General features: G+C 45.4%; 1 protein-coding gene across 9 annotated transcripts in view; it reads left to right on the forward strand.

Annotated features, from left to right (window-relative positions):
- HDAC4 (histone deacetylase 4) overlaps positions 1 to 19,509 on the forward strand; it is a 194,022-nt gene extending 174,513 nt beyond the window's left edge. For all 9 annotated transcript variants that reach the window (XM_065750742.1, XM_065750744.1, XM_065750746.1 and 6 more), the window contains 7 exons: positions 740 to 859; positions 3,038 to 3,135; positions 9,291 to 9,409; positions 11,360 to 11,493; positions 16,300 to 16,384; positions 18,100 to 18,241; positions 18,708 to 19,509. In XM_065750742.1, coding sequence (XP_065606814.1) covers positions 740 to 859; positions 3,038 to 3,135; positions 9,291 to 9,409; positions 11,360 to 11,493; positions 16,300 to 16,384; positions 18,100 to 18,241; positions 18,708 to 18,747 — 738 coding nt within the window. In that variant the 3' untranslated portion in view covers positions 18,748 to 19,509. The remainder of the gene's footprint in view (positions 1 to 739; positions 860 to 3,037; positions 3,136 to 9,290; positions 9,410 to 11,359; positions 11,494 to 16,299; positions 16,385 to 18,099; positions 18,242 to 18,707) is intronic.
- Positions 19,510 to 20,135: the final 626 nt, after the last annotated feature.

Below are 20,135 nucleotides of genomic sequence, written 5' to 3' on the forward strand. Positions count from 1 at the left end.
GATTTAAAAATGTGGCAGATACATTTTATTGATTTAAAAATGTTTTTACTTGGCTGTGAAGATATCTGAGTCCCAGGATGTCAGCCAAGAGTTTTGCTTAGATTGCAACAAATGTCCCATAGGCAAAACCCACAAGTTAAAACGGATGTGTTTGCCTTTTTTGCCTCACTGGATGGACATCCTTCTCCTCACTTCCCACCGACTATTTTTAATGTCAGGAGTGTTTTGCAAACCCATCCTGCTACGGGCTGCATTTCTGCACTAAGTAGCACTGCAGGAGGGGGTTGTGGCAGTGGGTTTGTGTCACTTAACATCACTGAGCTAGGCCCGATGGTTTTGCAGGGCACTTGTCAGTGCTTGCCCTGCAGATTGATTAAAGGTGCAAATCTGGGGGAAACTACTACCACCTTTCTATGCCCAGCATTTTGTAGGATTAGTTATGAATGTGGTTCTCTAACCCAGCTAAATTGATCCTCTCCTCAGTTTTGGTAAGTGCTTGAAATTGTGCTTACTCCCATTTATTTCATGTGTTAAATGAGAAGTGTGGTCAGCAGCCAGCTGTGCACAGCAGGTTACTCTTGTTCGCAATGAACTCCTTCAGTTAGCTCAGAGAAGCACAGAAAATGAAGCTCAACACCAGAGGAAACCCCTCCAAATCCCAGGTTGATGGTTTTAAGCTCCATTTTGAATGAGATGAGATGCTAACCCCCCTCATATAATGCAATCTCTGTTCCCAAAGGATGTACACCACGGGAATGGTACTCAGCAAGCTTTCTACAATGATCCTAATGTTCTTTATATTTCACTACATCGCTATGATGATGGGAACTTCTTTCCAGGCAGTGGTGCTCCTGATGAGGTAAGAGCATGGATCTGCGTAGCACCCTCCCACGCCCAACAGGACCTTCTCAGGGTTATGATTCAGGTGACCCCAAAAATCTTGGGGCCTTCTGCCTCGGTTAGGTCTGGAGGGCAGCTTCTGCCACTGCTCCCACCCTTGTGTTTGTTGGTGTCTGATCAGTAGTGCACTGCCCGTGTTTCTGGGCTTGGTGTCTTCTTGTCCAAGTCCTCACAGCCATGGGCATCATGGGAGCTGGCAGGAGAGCTCACGCCTTGGCAAACAGGCTGAAAGGAGTGAATGCAGTTAGGCTGCCCAGTCCTGATGGGACAGCCTGTTCCAGAGCCCTTTGCCAGCTGTCCCAGACAGTGCTTTCTTCTCCAAAGGACAGGACTTTGCGTACTTTTCCTGCCTTCCCCTTAATGGATGTGAGACGTTTCATGGGCACGAGGAACAGATTGGTCCGTGACTGTGCCACCAGCACAGTGGTCAGCTTTCCTGGCACAGCCCTCAAGCCCATCTACTCTTTCTCTTGGCCCAGCAGACATGAGTCTGCTGCTGGGCCAAGGCCTTGGTGGTTCCTCAGAGACTGCTGCAGAAGAGCTGGGCAAGCAAAGGTGGCAGCCCTTTCTCCTCCAGGCTGATGCCCCTACATCCTTCCTCACCCTCCAAGCTGAAATGCAGCATGCTTCAAAAAAAAAAAAAAAATGAGGCATAGAAACAGTCACTGTTTGAAGTATATAGCCAATAAAACCTTGCCTGGCCTGTAAGGTACAGTACGTTCATTTGAGTTGTAGGTTTGTCATAAATTTGAATTTAGAATGGGTCGTGCCTAAGGAATGTTCCGTTATCATACTTCATGTGTGATTCATCAGAGGTAAATTCTGTCAAACGTGTAGTTCTGTGTTCTCTGAGGCATCCTAGATTACATCTGAAAACTCCTAGAATTCGTTCCCTGTCAATTTTATGTTTTCCAATCCAGCAGACATCAATGTTTCCATTTAGATTTCTGAAGAAACTGGAATGTAATGAGGTACTCCTTCATGACTCTGCTTGTGCACTGCTGTACAGAGAAAAAGCAGCAGCTCCTTGCAGCAGGCACTTGATTTCTGCTTGAGAATGCACAGAGGTCTGAGACCTCCTTCTTTTATTGACCCTTGAAGTTAATAGTCTAGTGATCTGGCCTACAAAATACCTCCTATTTTTAGGAAACACTAGGCTGTACATAGGAAATACTGCATCAGCTTTATATTTATCGTTCATAATATTGTTTAGAAGTGTCACTTCATACTGAAAAGCCCAAATAATACGCTGTAATTTAAATTAAAAGGTGAGAAATAATCCACCTTAGATAGATGTGTTTTTCTACCAGCACTCTCTGACGCCAAGAATGTGAAATAAAAGCTCTGCAGCTTTATCTAGCTGAGCTGTCTTGCTGTGTGTTGTCTAGCACCATTAATTTGTAGGTTTCTTCCACGTGCCAAGACCTAAACAAAACCAAGGTGTGTAGGAGAGCAGAGCCCTGTGCTGAGCTTGCAGTGCCATTGCAAGGGGACATCTGCAAATTCCCAGCCAACGAAGGCACCGAGCACAGGCTTTTAGGGTCCCAGGTGAACAGGGGAGGCATGACCTTGCCTGATGGCAGATGGGTTACTGGAAGGCTCTGATTTACTTTTAACTTCCCACCTTTCTCCATTATTTGGAGCAAACGGAAGGAGAGGTGCATTTGCAGTAGGTGCAAGGATGGGGATGCAGTTGCATTTAGCACCCACATGTCCCTCTAGCAGTGGAAATCTCTGTGAATCGTATTTTCCCCCAGCAGAGGGGGAGCTTGCTCTGATTAAAATTGCGTTGTTTTTTTTCCCTTCTTACAGCTATAGTAAGATAGAAAAGTGTACTTCTAAATAAAACTGAAAATGAATTAAGGAAAGAAACTACACGTAATGCAACATCCTAGCAAAGAGGAAAAGGAGCCACTTGATGATAAGGTGGTTCTTGGGCGAGCAGCCTGCCTATAGCTTTGTTTTCATCCTTGTTTTTGGGACTGCGTCACTCTAGAAGGAAAAATTAACGTATCTAGCGCCGAGCTATTGGATCAAAATCCATGCTCAACTGGAAGGATCATGTTACAGCAGAAAGGTGTTGCCAGAGTTGGCTGTTTCTACACATGTAATTAAGAGAACCATTTCCCATTTTCAGGTTGGCACAGGAGCAGGAGTTGGGTTCAATGTTAACATGGCCTTTACGGGTGGCCTTGATCCGCCGATGGGAGACACGGAGTACTTAACTGCTTTCAGGTAATGCCAAAGTTTTCCTCTTACAAACACATTTTTCACCTTAACTGGATTTCTCTTGTGCAGTTGTGAACTTAATCACGAGTTAAGAAATTCTGGATGGCTTGGTGGGATGCAGTCCCTCCCCTACACAAGCTCTGCTTGTGCCTGCCACCCTTCCTGAGCGTACCTAGCAAAGAGCAGTAGGCCTATTTTAATAGGCCTTATTTTTTTTTTAATTGTAGGGTGAATGGATGTAAGCAAAGCTTTGGAGTTCGTGTGTTGCTGGGATATCTTCCTTTGCGAGCAGTAAGAGCAGTGCCAAATGTAAACCTTTGTATTGGGCTGTACAAGCATATTCAAGCATGCTCCAGAAAACTGGCATTGTTTGAGTCTGCAAATAGAGCTGCCTGTTGACCTGGTTGTTTGTGTCCCAGTGCTCTTACTCTCACACGTGGTACCTGAGGATAGCAGGGAATCATTTATCTGACCCTTATTTTCCTCCTCGTGTCAGCATCATCGGAAGAGGTGTGTGAAGCAAACTGTGCATTGAATACCTCACTGCTTGAGGCAGCTGAGGGGCAGAATGCTTCGATAGGGTGGTTGTACATCACTGGTGTTTTGTGGCCTTGCTGCAAGCCTGGGGTGCGATGGATTTGTTTCTCACAGAGAATGGGAAGAGGGAGGCACTGAGATGAACTGTGGAATAGCACAATAAAATGACAAGTTATTCTGGGTGGAGGAGGTAAGCAACGCAGCAGTGAATAGAGCCCTGTTGAGACTACATTTTCTTTTCTGATGCTCTTTCCAGGAGAAGGAGCATAATTCCCCAACCTGCCGGATACACGGGCTGCATTTTTCCATGAGCCTGTCCTGTTCCAGCCCCTGTCCCCCCACATCCCTCCCCGGCTTGCATCTTTTTTTAACAATTACCAGCTGATGTGGTTTTCTGTCCTCAGACCAGATTTAGTGCGCTTCTGGCGAACACCCTGCATAAATTCAGGGGGGCACACACTTGCCAAAACATGAGATGCAAATTTCTGGCAGTAGCCAGATGGAATATCACCTTCCTGGGATAGGAGTGCGTGTGTGAAATCTGGGAGCGTTATTTCTGTCCTTCATATACCGAACAGAAAGAGCTTTAACCCTCCAGCATGCCATTAAAAAGCCTTCAAAGAATGTATACGACTTAAAATAACATCTAGTCAAATAACTGCCATTTGTCTTGATGTTTTCTTCGTGGTACAGGAAAGCAGCACTTTCCTCCAGAGCGGAGTTCTGTTTATGCCAGCAGTCAACAAGACTGATCTCTGCGTTATAAAGAGAACCTGTAGCTGGCAACTGAGTGACATACTTGCTATTAAATATTAATTGAGTTTCAAGGCTCCTGGAAAATTGTTCAGCACAGTCTACAGCTCAAGACTTTGCCAGCCATTCCTTAGTAGGCGCTGGTGTCTTTTTGCCCAGAGTCCACAGCTATTTGGGAAGCAGGTTTTGTAGCTAATCCCAGCCCTTATTTTTGAGTTCTGGGAAGTGAAGTGCTTCGTGACTCATCCTCATAGGTAGCACCTCCCGTAGCCTGCCTCTTGTGCACACCTTCAGTCAGTAAGTTAAATTGGAAGCTTTTTTAATCTTCTGCCAAGTTTGGTCGTGATAATACATTATCAGGTGACCTTTTCAAATCTTAACCAGCTTCTTTGAAAAACATTTTTTTTCCTGAATCTCTCTATTGATTTTAATGTAAAATAATGCTTTGAAGTTGGCAATTTATAGTCCCTCGAGAATTAGAAAGTGAAGGGAATGGGTCATATATCCTTTTTTTCTTCTTTTCTTGCGCTAGCCCCTTGAGACAATGCATGCCTTCAAGGCAGCACCTTGTTATTCCACCCCATCGAATGCCACGTTGCATTTGCCGGGGATCAAACCTAAGATGAAGAAAAGATAAGAAAATTGGCCATAATGAACTCCAGAAGCAGCAGGCATTTTCACCATGAACTTGGAAACTCACAGTGGAGAACTGAGCTTTAATTCAAACCAGTCCAAATGCCAAACTGTGAGGCTTTGAAGTCTGCAGAGGAATCAGTGGAAATCCTTTGAGCTAGGCAAAGATACTGATATACTTTTTCTTTTTCTCCCTTTTTTTTTTAAGCCTTAACTCTTCACGTGCTTGCCTGCTTTTAGAAAGTCGTCTTTCCATGTGAAAACACTGGAAGGAAAAGCGAGTGTCATGCTTTCCATTTTTTTTCTTCCCTTTTGGGATAAGCTGGTGTGTGGATTGAAGAAAAGCACACTAATGAAATAATAACTGAGATAATTGTCTTCGTAAATTAGTCCTCTGATGAATGAATGAGGAAATCCCAGTGAAACCTATCACTGAAGCAGAGCGTGGCCGTGCCCCGCATTTTGCCCCTTATTGTCTTCAGAGCTGAGTTCCCAAATCAGCACTGCAGAAAGTCAGGGTGAAATCTTGGCTGCCATGCTTGGGGGGAGCAGGGTGGAGTACCCCAATTGCCTGTTGAAGCTGAGGCTGACACAAGGGATTGGGGAGCTCACTGCTAGCTTGGCTCTCCTCCACGCTGTCCTAACTGCAGCCCTCGGCAGCATTATGTTGTAATTTAGCTGACCATTTACTGCACAAATGTTCCACGGCTGAACTCACCACCAAAGTATGTGGGCAATACAGATTATGCAGAAATGTATTAAAGTCTAATGCGTAAAATGCGGGGCATATAATTTAAAAAGTCCCTAACTCATCAAAACGTTATTGGTATTCATGGCTGTTATTCCGTAGTTATAGAAACAAACGGTTGTAAAATTCTTTTATTTTTGTTAGCTGGAGTCTTTTGTTCCCTGACTTGTTGTACAAGAAATAATGGTTGCTCCTGTGAATTCCCGTGGCATTTTCAAAGGCTGTATGGAGGCATAGCGTGCAAACCCAAGTGGGAGAGCTTCTGAAGCAAGGTGAAGGCTGTGGCTAGCTCCTTGTTGCACAACAACAACCTAGTGAAATTCATTAGTGTTAGGTACAGGAGCAAAAAATCCTTTCCTGGTGATTCTGGGAATGCGTTGTTCCATCTTATTTTTACCCACTCTGACAGTGGTCTCTCACACAATTATAATTCCACATAGGGCTCAGTTTTATTTCAAACACCCGAAGCAAAGGCAGGGCTGAGAGGTCCCTCCTTCTGCCTGGAGCGGGTCTGGGAGCCAGCTTGGTTCTAGCTGATCCATAAAACATCCCAGAAGTGACAGAAGGGGGAACCTGGTGCTGTTTTGCCTGGAGTTGTTGTTTCCACCTGGTAGATCTCATGCTCTGTGATGCCTGTTACATCCACACAACCCCTGAGCAGGGGGTAGCACCTGGTGTTGTATGGCCACCAGTAGAAAAAGAGCATTGGAGAAAATCCTCTGTAGACCTGGTTAATCTGCCTGTCATTTATTGAGCATTTCACTGGTGAATTAGCCAGTGGTAGACTAAGAATTATTCAGTCTTCTGGAAAACGATGGGAAATCGTGGGGTTTTTTTTCCCCTGAATTGTTTGAAGAGCACAATCAGCAGATTTTGCTGTTTGCAGCCATCAGTTAATGCACAGCAGTGCAGCTTAGCCATGTTCAAAGCCAAGTGGAAGGGTTTAAACAAGCAAAACAGTCTTTAAAATGTAAGAAATCCCACTGCTCGACCCTCCTATTTTAAAAAACAAATCGGTGTGGCTTGAAAAGAAGGTTCAGTGTTTCATTCCTGAGTGAATGATTTTGCAGCCCCCTTAGCTAAGAGAGACAGTTCTAGAGAAAGCTGCTCACCTTGGTAGTAACTCCAATCTGTGGGTTTCTTTTTGTACTGTGATCATCAGGAAAGAATGATAGGCTTGTTTGAAGCTTAATAATTGTTTTTCTCTTGGGAATTCAGCTTTACTGTGATGGATCTGAGCGAAAAGGGCAGTTTTCTTCTGCACACTGCAAGAATTACAATCTGAGAGGAAGAATTACATGTGCCTGAAACACTGCCTGCAAGTGACATGTCAGGAATACGTCACTCAGAAGTGGTTCTTTGGGCATTCACGCAGCAGAAAGCTCCGCACATCCCCAGTGTGGCTGCTTCTAACTATCCTCAACCAACGTGATTTACTTCCAAACAGCAGGCACTGCTTTTTCTCTCCTGAAACCTCTGCAGACAGGTTGCAGGGCTTAGGGTTTGCTCCGCCAGCAGTGTTAGCTGGGGCGATGCCGTGCGGCAGCTGAGGTTCTAGCATCTCTCACAGTATTGGAAAAAAATCTGATGATTTTAGCAGTTCTGCTTCGGTTAGAAATGAAATAGCTCAGCAGTACTTCAAAGCTCAAGGAAAAAAAAAAGAAAAAAACCCTTTGCCACGTGCACTTGCTACAAAAGTGCTGCTTTAGTCCTTTGTCAAGGAGGTGGTTTCCACTTAAGATGTCTGTGGGTTTCACTAAGTGCGTTTTGTCGACTGCAAAGCCATCAGCAGAAAAATGCACTATTTTGTCTTCCTTGCATTAATAATCTCCCCGAGGACAGCAGTATATGGTGATCAAGCCATTGGAGGAAAAAATGAAAATTCCTCTTTCAGACTCTGTCAGAATGAAAAACTTTCTCAGCTGCCCAAAAAGCTCTGCAACCTGTAACCACCAACAGAGAATTGTTTTATTTTCGTAGCAAGATCTTGTCTTTTTTTGCACAGATTTCTGTGTTTCTGTGCTCAGACAGTGGCAACCAGGAAGATAGCAGAAATGAAAGCTTGAAGGGTTTTTGTTTTTTAGGACTGCACAGACCTGGGATGGGACATGGTACACTGGGTAGCATTGTCACTGCACAGACCAGGGCTTTGCTCCCATGTTGGAAAGGACTTGGTGGGGTTGACTAACACAGAAAGTAGCTCATCGCATGGGAGCTGCTTGAGCGATCTGAGCGCTGTGCAGATCATTTTATTTGTCTGTTCTTCTGGTTTTTAGAGCATTACAGAACTGTTGCACCTAATAAGGGAGCAACTTTCCTTGTTTTCAGAGTATTCTGTAAACGCTGTCGTCTATAAAGGTGCAGTGGTCAAGCTTAAAGAGATGTGTTTTGGTATATAAATCTGCACATCAGAATACTAGCCTTGCCAGAAAAAGATGTGTGTGTGTCTCTCTCTCACGCTTATTCAGAAGATGCTCTCTTGCTTTGACTTTTTTCACTGCTGTAATTTCAGTTCTGCTGCGTTGGTGCTGGAGCTATTAGGTGAAGAAGCAATTCTCTCTCTCTGGAGAACTTTTCCTTTTTGCTTAGTCGGCATCTTGACGTGGGAAACGGGATGTTTCTCACGTGGATATTGAACAGAAATGCTGTAGGCTGAAGGGAGGCACCAGAGTGAAAAAGCATTTTGCTGAGAAACCAGAAAGGCGGACCTCTTGTCTCATTGAAGTACTGGCCCTAACAGGCAGCAGTTCGCAGATGCTAAGCAATTCCGTTTTGTTTTAGAAAAAAAAATATCAGAGGATGAGGAATATTTGCATGTTAGGGCTTCTTTTGGCCCCTTGCAGTGCCTGTGATAACCGTTCAGAGCTGCCTGCTGTCTTCTGTTTTGTTCCTTGGTGAGCTGGTTGAGCAGCAAGTTCATGGCCCCATGCACGGGGCAGTGGGCAGAGCAATGCTTGCGTGCACCTTGAGGTGCCCAGCCATTGTGAGCAAGGAGAAATGCAGCATGGAGGCAAATGGACGGCTTGGCAGGTGCTGCAAGGACTAATGGAGCAATGGGAGAGGAGCACACAGCTGTGGCTAGGAGACAGGTGCCACACACAGGTAGCTCTAAGACAGTTTTTTCAGTTGTAGAGTGTGCCACGTGCCTTCTTTGTTTTCTCCTTAGTCCCTCGGTTCCCTGAAAAGCAAGGTAGGATCACAAATGTAAAACAGAAGGTATGGCAAAGTTATTTCCGTGGTCAAAACTTGAAGCTGTTAGTGGGGAAAATAGACCTCGCTGAAAAAAATAATGAGCGCAGGACATTGACTAGAAAACTTGAGCTGTGTTTTCTGCCAGCCAAGCACTCATCTCCTAAGAAAAAAGGAAATGGACTTTGCTATTGTGGAAAAACAACACGAGGCTTCATAAGGAGTTCGTTCAGGACCAGTTAAGTGTTCCTTTGTTCAAGATCCAACGTAACATGTCTGCCATTGTTCAATTTTGTTGCAGAACCGTAGTAATGCCCATTGCCAATGAATTTGCCCCAGATGTTGTGCTGGTGTCATCTGGTTTTGACGCAGTGGAAGGCCATCCTACGCCCCTGGGAGGATATAACCTCTCTGCAAAATGTAAGTTGTGGATTAGAAAATAGAGAATACTGAAAATGGTGTGAAATCTTGGGATTAACGTACAAGGGTTGCGCTGAAAATAATGCCTCCTATTTGATGGTGTTGGCAACGGATGTTGGTGGGACAGCAGTAGAGGTTGAACCTTCCCACCAATACTCCATTACACTTGGTTGCTGCGTGACAGAATGGCACCTGACATGGAAGCGTGGATGAAGCAAAGGTGTGTCACTGAATTCCTCTACGTGGAAAAAATGGCACCCATTGACATTTATTGACGCTTCCTGAACTTCTTTCAAAGAAGAAAACTTCCTTTTCTTCTTTATGGAGATCAAACAGTGTGTGTGAGCACAGTGAGGCTTTGGGTGGTGTGTTCCAGCTATGGCACCTGTGACGTGGAAGGCGGGCCATGCTCTGGGTGGCCATCCACAGCTGGCACAAAATGAGGAAGGTCTCCATCACCTCATCCATGCACATCAGCTAACGGTGGTGACTGTTGAAAGAGTTTTTGGTTGCTGAGAATTTGCTCTGTCAGATAATGTTACTGTGCTCTGTGTGTCTGTTGAAGTTTCCGTGGAAATAAATGGGAGGCGTTACTCTCAGGGCAACCGTGTGGATATAATATTTACAGCTTTTAGCCTGTGAGGATCTATGTTCAAACCTTCCGTTTCACTGGCAAACTTCTTAGGCTTTCTGTTGTGTTTTCTACAGTTACTTTTCTTTATCCTTGTGTCAATTAAATGGGCCCATTTTGCTGTGCATTGTCATGTTCTGCAGTGCACAGGAGATGCACTCAGCTCTGGGCCAGCTTTTTTTTTTTTTTCAGGTTTATCTGTTGCTGTGTTGTTTGGGTCAACCAAGTTTTTCTTGCAAAAACAGAAAGATATTTTTTAAGAGTTTGTTTCAGTCAGGAAACTTTGCACGGTGAACTTCAGACCTTTGTAAGGTAGCTGAACCTATAAACTTTATACAAGAATAAAGTGGACTAGATTTACAAGAGAAGTTGTTTAAGATATCCAGAAACACTCTGTGATGAAAAGGTCTTGCTTACCTGTATGTTTGCTGCCCTCCACATCACGGGCTCATTTATGAATCTTTTATCTTGCTGTTAATTTGCAAAGGCACTTGCAAGAGTTACAAGACATGGCAAAACAAAAGCAGGGTGCGTGGGTGAAGGGTAGAAATGTGCTGGGATCCCTTTCGCTTGGATTTTTTCGTTTTAATTTTATTTTTGAGGGGGAGGGTTGGTTTGAGGACATGTTTTTTAAATCCTCACAGCTTGGTTCTGTTTTGTTTAAAGGGCAGAAATGTATTGTGTGTCATATGATCAAAGTCCCGGTGCCTCAGGAATTTTTACAGCGTATTATGTACGGAAAGAAACGTCTGTCAAAGACCAGTTGTCAAATATCTCCGGGGCTCCGCAGTGCCGTGATCAGAACTGAGAGCACCGACAGCAATTTCACCAGTTCCCCTTGCCCTCCTCCCCCCACGCCTTCTGCACAACTTCTCTGACTCTGCCTTTTCCTTTTCTCCTCTCACACAGCAGGGCAAAGGCGGCCTCCTTCCATCCTCCTCCTCCCCTTCCCTGCGTGGCCTCTGCCACCGCTCCGAGCCCGGGGCCTGCTGGGGGGCTATGGTACCCCTCAGTGCCTGGGGGCTGCAGGGGGCTGCAGTGCCCCTCAGTGCCTGGGATAACCTCCAGTGAGATGCTTGCTGCTGCCCAGGGGTTGTGGATCCATCCCGCACCGCTCCAGCAGGGAAGCGTGGCTGGAATTCTGAAACAAGCGTATGAAAATCAAACCTGGCTTATATTACGCGTTGAGTCCGCTCAGATCCCTTGTGGTTTTTTAATATGATGTAATTCCTTTTTATAAGTCTTTGATCCTTCGCCAGGAGCCTGATTCCAGCAACAACCTCTGCCCCTTCTCTCGCATTTCCTCTTTTCCCTCGCAGGCTTTGGGTACCTGACGAAGCAGCTGATGGGCCTGGCCGGAGGCCGCGTCGTCCTGGCCCTCGAAGGAGGCCACGACCTGACCGCCATTTGTGATGCCTCAGAAGCATGTGTTTCTGCTTTGCTGGGAAACGAGGTACAGAGAAGCAAAAAATCCTGCCATGGCCTCCTGGGGGCACGTTCCAGGTGCCACAGCCTCTGCCCCCTCGTCCCGCGGAATTTCCAGTTTGGGCATTGAGTTTGGGCTTTTCATTCTTCAAAACAGGGAATGTGCTGCACCTTTGTCCAAGTAGTTTGCACTGTGCTCCTAAGAAGGTCACTAATTAGTTTCATTTACTTCTGAAGTTAGTGTCCACACCTTCCCCCCTCTTTTCAGTCCCCCTGCCAAGTATGTGCTCCATTGTGCAGCGTGCTTGATGCCGCTTTCTTTTCTAGTTTTCACTCAACGTTTTATTTTCTACCTTCTGCACACTGTATTGAAAAAAAAACTGTTAAAGAAGTTGGCTGGAAATGACAGGGTGTTTGCTTGCAAGGTAAGAAAAAGGCAGAGAAGTTCACAAAGGCAGTTTTGATTTCTGGGAAAGTTGGGGTATTTTCCTATGGAGGCAGATTCTTCAGCTTCTTTGCCTCTTTCTGTGGTGGGATTAAAGAAAAATCAATTCAGATTTCTCTCAGCCATCCCCTTGATGTAGCCAGGCTTTAGCATCTTCTCTAGCTGGCACCATTTTTTTCCGGCACAGCTGATAATTGAAAGGTTCCCAGCAGTGGCATTTGACTTGTTCTGGGCTCGAGGTGTTCGTGCTCATTCACTGCAGAAATACAAGCGCAGCAATCAGTTGCCAACAGCAAAATCTCTTACTGGGGACCTTGTCAATTTGCTGGGTCTACCTCTGCATATTTGTCTGTTCGAGAAGCGTATTCATAATTTGTGCATTGTGAGTTTGAACAAATGATGTGTTTCAGTCAGGCCTCCTTTTTTGCACACATGTTCTTCACATGGAGGACAGCCACAGTCATCCCAATGGCTGAGTCTTGGATCAATGCAGAAGCCATTCTACGTAGGAAATTTGTTCCTCCCTCCAAGAAACACAAGCTTACTCAGCTGGAGCTGTGGACACAGTCCCCGTTTGTTACCTGCTCCAGTCACCCTGGTGCAGTGGGATCTGCTCAGAGCAGATGTTGAAGGTCGGTGACACACATAATAACAGCAGCACGAGGCTTGTCCTTTGGCTGGATGTGCCTGAGAAGTTCAGCTTTGTGCCGGAGAATCCATGGAAGTTGGAGGTGGCGTGGCTAGTGTGTTTGCATTTTTTTTTTAGGCTGCCTTTTTAGTTTGCCTTCAGTACCCTGTGCTAATGAGCAAGTTGCAGAAGGCTGCAGCAGATGGACATGAGGAGGCTGCTGAGATGAGCTCTGACAGTGTAGACCTCTGAAGGCAGTGGTGTCTCCTGCAAGGCAAGAAACCTTTATGCCTGTCAGTGAAGGGGGTTCCTCTCAAAGTATTCACCTGCCCTGGAGAGCACAGCCAGGCTCGCTCATCACCACCCTTTGCTGAAGAAACCCCTGTGGAGGAGCTGATGGAAGCCCTGTGCTCGGCATCTGAAGGTGCAGTAAGTAGCACAGAGAAGAGAAACCAAGCAGAATTTCACTTCTCGGTCTGTCTGTGGTGGGAGCTGACTGCAGGGACTGATGGTGTGCCCCGGGGCAGTCTTGCTGTGACTCAGTTCAGCTCGGTGCTGACTGGACTTTCGCGGGTCTGGGAAGCTGGAGCAGGGAGGTTGGATCTGCATGGAGGTGCAGATTGCCTGTGTTCCCTGACTGCCAGCCTTTTGAAGCAGTGCTTTGTCTCTTAGCATCTGAACTCTTGGTGAAGGATGACAGTGCCTGAGGAAACCTCACCAGCCAGTCCAATACATCATCAGTAAAACAGCTGGGATTCATAAAAAGCATCTGCTTCAGTCATCCAGCATCCCATCTCCAAGCATCCAGAGAGTATCCATTCCTTGTGCTTGTCCAGACAGCTCTGATAAGGCACTCAGCGTGGGTAACCTGCCCATTACACCAACAGATGAAAACTCAGGAGCGACAGCAAGCAGAGTTGGTATAACAGCACCTATGTCTCTTCATCCAGCTGTGACAGCACTGTGGTCAGCACAGACAATCCCATCAGCTCCACGCAACTAATGATGCAGCCAGCTCTAATGGCAGGATGCACTTTGAAGGAGAGGCTGAAGAAGTAACACTTGAAAGATGTCATTCCTATTGCCTCACGTAGCTCTGTGGTGCGGGCGGGTGGCTGCAATGTGGGGTGAGGATCTGCATGCAATAAAGTGCTTGATCCGAGCCACAAATGTGTTTGGGAGCGTGTAGCTCTGGGAGATCTTAGCTTGGCCATTGTCAACTGGCTGAGTGTTTTCATTTAGCAGTGTGAATATTGATCCTTAAAGGTAAAAAAAAAAAAAGAAAAAGAAAAAAAAATCTTTTGTTTTTTTAATCACTGGATCAGGGCAGCTATAAAGCTCTTTTAAATATTTAAAGATGGAGCTATTCTCACTTTTCCTAGGTGGGCTGTAAGACTGCGCAGATATCATGATAATGTTCTCTTACCCGCACATCAAAAAGCAGGAAACACTCGTTTTATCAAGGTCTTTTTATAAAGCCTTTTTAATGCAAGAAAGTCGGAGGGAACTGCTGTTTGCTTTGTCCCGCGGCCCTTTGATGGAGTTTGATATACAGCGTGCTAGGCAGCTCTGCATGCGTGCACATGGACAGCCAGCTGCGGCCGGCCACGGGTGCAGGGAAGTGTGTGCTCACTGCAGAGAGCTGGTTGTGTTACGTGAGGAAATGGTAGGAAATGAGGGGAGCAGTGCCAGTCCCCACAAGGTCTGCGTTCACCGGCGGAGATCAAAACTCCTGCTTTGGAGAAGCGTTGTGCAGAGGCGAAGCCGGCTTGTTCCCCACTGCCCAGGAAATTAAAGCCGAGCTTGAGCTTTGCAGCAGACGATTTGAATGTAAAATGAGTTAGAGCTGTGCGTACGTCTCTCCAGTTACAGATTCAGTAGGGGAGATCACTCAGTGATAATTGTGCCACTTAGGGAGCGGTGCCAGCGGGCAGGGCGGGAGGGACGTGCTACAAGATGTGCTCAGCAGCACTCACAGCACTGCAAAAGCTGTGCCATTTTTCACGCACAAGTAGCAAAGATGCATCCAGTGTCAGACACTGGACATCCTGAACGAGCAGGGAGGTGATAATAAGCAGTTGTTTCAAAGCGTTGCCTAATGCCCAGAGGTATTTTCTTCCTTTTCCGAGAGAGCGATGAGTGAGGCTGTTGTCTGTGAGTGTTATTTCAGGGGGAGTAGTGCACGGTGGAAATGATTCATCTGTGAAATAGCACACGGCTAAGCTGCCTGATGTTGTGTGCTTTCTGTCAGCATTAACCGAAAGGCACTGGGAAGCTCTTACTAAAGATTTGTCCAGGAATAGCATTCGCCTTCCCTTAATGGCATACAGAAGCTAGTCTCGGCCAGAATTATTTTTAGAGCAAAGAATGTATTAGAAGTGCAATCCGTAATTATTAAATCTGGAACGGAGCAGTTCCTAGTCCTGATGGAGCACCTATCAAATGGCTGCCATCTGGGCAGGAGAGCAGATCTCTTGGCGGGAGCTTGTCTTGGCTTTGGGCAGAAGTTGCAGTTCAACTTTGCCACGGATTTATTAACTATGAAACTGTGGCTGCTTCTTTGCTGAGGAGGATCTCTGGATGAGCTCTGATGCGTATTTTCAGACACAGTCAGCAGCTGTGAGTGTTTCTTGTTTTGGATACCCGGCTTTGTGATGAATTTGCATTCTTTGTGGAGAAGCAGGGGAGGAAAAAAAAAAGGGGTTTGGGGAGAATCGATTCAGCTGAAAGTTTGTTCTCAAGTATTGAGTTGTGAGATGTCTTGAGCTCCAGCCATCTGCCACATGTGTTAGCCAAGTAGAGCCACTCAGCTTGGACATCCTCACCTACTGAGTGGGCACCCTGCTCTGCCAGTGAGCATCAGTGCTCTACACACCATCACCCAGTCTCATTCCCTTGGAAGATAAAGTTTTCAATTATTTATATTCTGTTCTCTTAAATATAAATTGATATATCCGGGCTCCAGGTCTGGCTTCTTTCCTGAGGAGGGAGGAAGCTCTAGCTCCTGCCTGCCGTTGGAGCCATGCCTGCACAGTGTTAAAATGCTTCTGCTCTTTGCAAAGGATGGCAGGAGCCACATGGGTAAACCTTATGGTATTCTTCAGCTCTTTAGAGAAAAAAGGTGTCTAGTTATAGCTGTGTTGTTTAGGCTTTTTGTTGTTGTTGTTTCTTGGCCAGTGGAAATCGAGGCAGGTGTCATACCAACAACACAAGGTCTAGTAACTTCATGAAGGGTAGAAAGGATAGTTCAGCTTTTCAGAAGACAGACCTCTTAAAGTGAGAGAAGGCAACCCAGCTGTTTTCTGTGTACCAGAATAAAATGGGATAAGAGTCAATAAATGCACGGAAATCATTTGTTGAGAGAAGTTAAAAAGCTTCCCCTTAAAATGTTCAGTTGCTTTTATTATCCTTTCACGTTATTAATAGTGAAAACTTTGCAAAAGGCAGTCTGGAGCACTAGTGTTACAGAGACACGTTGTGAAAACAGCCAGCACTACTTGCCTTATTTTCTGGCCTCTGCAAGCAGTCTCCATCCACAGCTGCAGCATTCTGTGTGTGCAGGGGAGCGTTGGGATGGGGGAGGCTGCGTGGAGCATCACAGGAGCAGTTATGGAGTCTGTGTGTTTTGGATATTTAACTAAAGGCAGGAATCAGAGGAATAGGGTGGAGGCTTGATGCAGCAGAGCTGTTTGCTAAATCATGCTTAATGCCTGGTCTCTAGCTTGAGATAACATTTCTTCATTCTTCTTCTCTCTCTCCAGCTCGACCCACTTCCTGAAAAGGTTCTCCAGCAGAGAGCAAATGCTAATGCAGTGCATTCAATGGAGAAAGTGATTGAGATACACAGTGAGTACAGGCCATTCACCCAGCTGGTTCCCTGTTGGGCTGCCCTGTGAGGGCAGCTATTCCAATTCCTTGTCGTGGCAGCTCCCTGTTCCCTCTCAGACTGCTGTATGCCCTCACCTATTTTGGGGGTTGTCACTGGACTGAGAACCAGATTTGGGCAGCCACCAACGGGTCTTGTGCATACAGTAGTGATGCAGAGGGATGAGTCAATTCAGGAAGATGGTTTGGCTCTTAAGAGAGGACTGCATCAGTGCTGTTGTCTGCAGAGCCTGCTGCTTGGCTGGCACACGTTGAAGCTGTTAAGTGCAGAAGTTTGTGTTCAGGATGGCGAAGCAAGCAGAGAGGCAGCCTGGTCATTGAGCAGGTTGTTGTGGTCTCACTGGGGGGATCAGTATTAAAGCCAGTGCAGCAAAGCCTTTAAAATCACTGTAGAGAACAGGCTGTCCTACAGTTCAGCACGGGTGCTTATATCTTCAAAAACAAATCAAGTTATCTCTGACTAACATGAGTCTCATCCTGTATTGTTGCATTCATTAGTTAAGAATGGATAGGGATGAAGGAGCATTGCATGAAGCTGTTAATACTGTGGATTTATTTAGTTGAGATTAAAATCATTGTGGTTAGAGGTTTCCTGGGGACGTTCTTGGGGAATGGAGTGAGAAGAGTCTGAATAAGATGGGAATCCCACTGTTGTAGGTCTTGACATCTTCCCACTTCAAACAGTTGTGGTGTAGAACTGGAGGGAGGCTAGTCTCTTTATAGGAATGAAGTGGAGCTTAAAAAAGGCCGAATGATTTTCCCCCATCAAAAATGCCTGGTAACTTTAGAAATCTCAGTTCCATTTCCAGCAGTCTGAGTGCTCAGTAGTGATGTGACTCCTTAGGTCAACACGTGAGTTGTTTTTTTTCCTGTTAAACTGAGCAAAGCAAATGAGAAAAGGGGTTTTAAGTAAGAGCCTCAGCTCACCTTTCTTCTGCAGCCAAGGGAGAGGAGCTTCTTTCATTGCAAGCCAGTGATTCAGCCCTGGTTTGACATCCTACTTGTCTTTGGGGGAAAAAAACTGTTGAATTTTTGTAGGTGCTTTATTAAAGCATGTTTTCCCCTACAAAGCATCTCCCAGCCCAGGAGAGCTGTTACATCTCCATTCTCCCTGTGTGATTCCAGCCGTGGAAATCTCTTACTTCAGTCTCCCTCCTCCATTTTTAGTACTTTTTATGGAGGAGGGTTTTACCCCTTATAAAAAAGCAACACCGTGGTTGTCCCACTGCACAACTTTCTGTTGAAATATGTCCTCCTGATTGCATCCTTGCTTACATGACAAAACAAGGCAAACGTTTATTCAAAATGTAGGTCTTCAAGACACAGCAGAATTGCAGCACCATTATTACCTGGCAAGAGGTCGGAGCTTTGCCAGTCGTTGAGTGTCACTTTTGATACTGCGTAGAAAGTAGATGATTGAATTTTTCTGCATAGAGAACAGCTTCTCTCACAGCAGCTGACTTGACCATAAGGGTCAGCGATGATCTCCTGCTATATCAGAGCTCGTGATAGAGAGCTGTGAGGAGGGGACAGGAGCCCATCCCATCACTTCCCCAAGCCTGGAAGGCTCCAAGGGGTTTCCCTTGGCTTGTGCCCCAGGAGCCCCCTCTGTTTGCAGCTCTCTCCACACCCAGGATGCAGGTGGCCTAACTGCTGCCTTTCTCACCTCTCCCCAGGCAAGTACTGGCATTCACTCCAGCGCTACGCCTCCACGGTGGGCTACTCCCTGGTTGAGGCACAGAAGTGTGAGAACGAGGAGGCCGAGACAGTGACAGCCATGGCATCTCTGTCAGTAGGTGTGAAGCCAGCTGAGAAGCGGTGAGTTGCTTTCCTTCTCTTTTGACATCATGGGTGGCCTTGTGGGCAGCCTTCTGGGTTGGTCCTCGCCTTTTGCACATGCATTCACCCATCTCCTTCCTTTCATGCATTCTCTAAAGACCTGGGCTGCAAGAGAAGTGCACGTATGTGAGCCCTAAGCGTTATCTTAGTGCTGTGCACACATTGCCTGATCCCTCTGCTCCAGTCAGAGCAGAATGTGTTTTTGGACCACGAGAGGAAATAGATTTTGCTGCAGACATTTTAAAGTGAGAACACATTGTCTGAAACCCTCCTTTTTGGAGACAATTTTTAACTCTGGGTGAGCCAGCTGAGCAAAATTTCCCTGGAGGGAAGGTGATAGGAAGATAAGGTATGAGATTTAGCGCTGCAGATTATCCAGCTCCCGTGCTCAACCATCTTTTCTCTCCTCCCTCTTCCCCCCCTGCCTGGCTGTGAAATTGCTCAGACCTGATGATGAACCCATGGAAGAGGAACCTCCCCTGTAGCATTCATCTTTGAGCTGGAGTTCTCCTGTTTGTTCGTCTTCGTCTTGAAGCTCTGCCAAGAAGCTTTCTCTTGTTACTCCTGCGTCCTGTCATGGTTTTTTCCAGAATGCAGAAGGACAACCAGGTGTAAAGCAAAGCAACAGAAAAATCTCTCCATATCTATACGCGTCTACAGTATATATTTGCTGAAAAATGAAAAATGCTGGTGAAGAGCAGTAATGGACTGACACGCTGGGCACTCTTCCTCTGGTCCTCACCGGGAGTGGAGAGGGGAACGATGCCCGTGAAGTCTTTGGCAGAACTGCCAAAAAGTCAAAGTCAAAGATTCAACAACACACGTGAACTAAAACAAAGAAACCTTAATGTAAAACTGGTGCTTACAATCCGATAACCCACAATTCAGCAATCTCCGCTTGAACCACTTGTGACCCATCTTGTAGTTTCATTTCTTGGATTTTTTAAATGGCTCTTGCCTGCCTGTGAGTCAACGACACTCTTGTTGAAACCAGAACAATGTGAGATGGTGTATTTTTAATGGGGAGGGACAGGGAAAGAGGACTAGTCTTACATCTAAAGGAAGGGGAAAGAGAAGGGGGAAACAAAAGAGAGGAAACGGTAGCCCAGATGGAGTCGGCTTTATTGTCTCCAAAGCCATCTGAAGATGAGTTTGTGCCTTTTTTTTTAATTGATGGATATGGTGCAGCTGGATTTTTGAAGTTTGAGGAACAATGCCTTAAGTAAAAAAAAAAAATACAAAAAAAACACACACAAAAAAAATAGAAAGTACAGCAGTTCGTGAATATTTTTCCTCTGGTTGGGAAGCCAAGAACTGCCATCAGGAAGGAAGACTTTTTGGCTTGTGCTGGCATGATGGTGGGAAGCAGGCATCAGCTGAACGGAGCGTCTCCAAAAACTGTCTACAAGTTTGGATTTGTTTTGTTTTCTTTCATTGCTGTTTCAAAAAAAAAAAAAAGAAAAAAAAAGAAAAAAGAAAAAAAAATTAAGGTAGTTGCCAAGAAGGTGGCAAATACTGTTGGGTCTTTGAAATTCAACCATTTTTAAAATCAAATTTTCAAATGTTTTCTCTCTTCTACATTATCTAGTAATTGAACTTATCAATTTGGTTGTTGAAGCATGTATTAGACACAAATGCAGGTTTAAGACTGGAATGCTTTTTATTAAAAGCAACTAGCATGAGATATTGCTTAAATTGTTAGGTATAAATATATATATGTGTATAATGTATATTCCAAATGTATTCCAAGCTTAGAAACCGGATTCCTATGAATTATTGATAAAATATTTATAATGCATTTATAGAAAAATATATGTAATAAATGCATACTATAACAGTAGCCATTGAAAGTTCCCTAGGGACGGATTTGTGA

Source organism: Cyrtonyx montezumae, unplaced genomic scaffold, assembly GCF_038088225.1.
Source record: "Cyrtonyx montezumae isolate F1298 unplaced genomic scaffold, pur_monq_1.0 scaffold_7, whole genome shotgun sequence".
In the NCBI taxonomy this organism is placed as follows: Eukaryota; Metazoa; Chordata; class Aves; order Galliformes; family Odontophoridae; genus Cyrtonyx; species Cyrtonyx montezumae.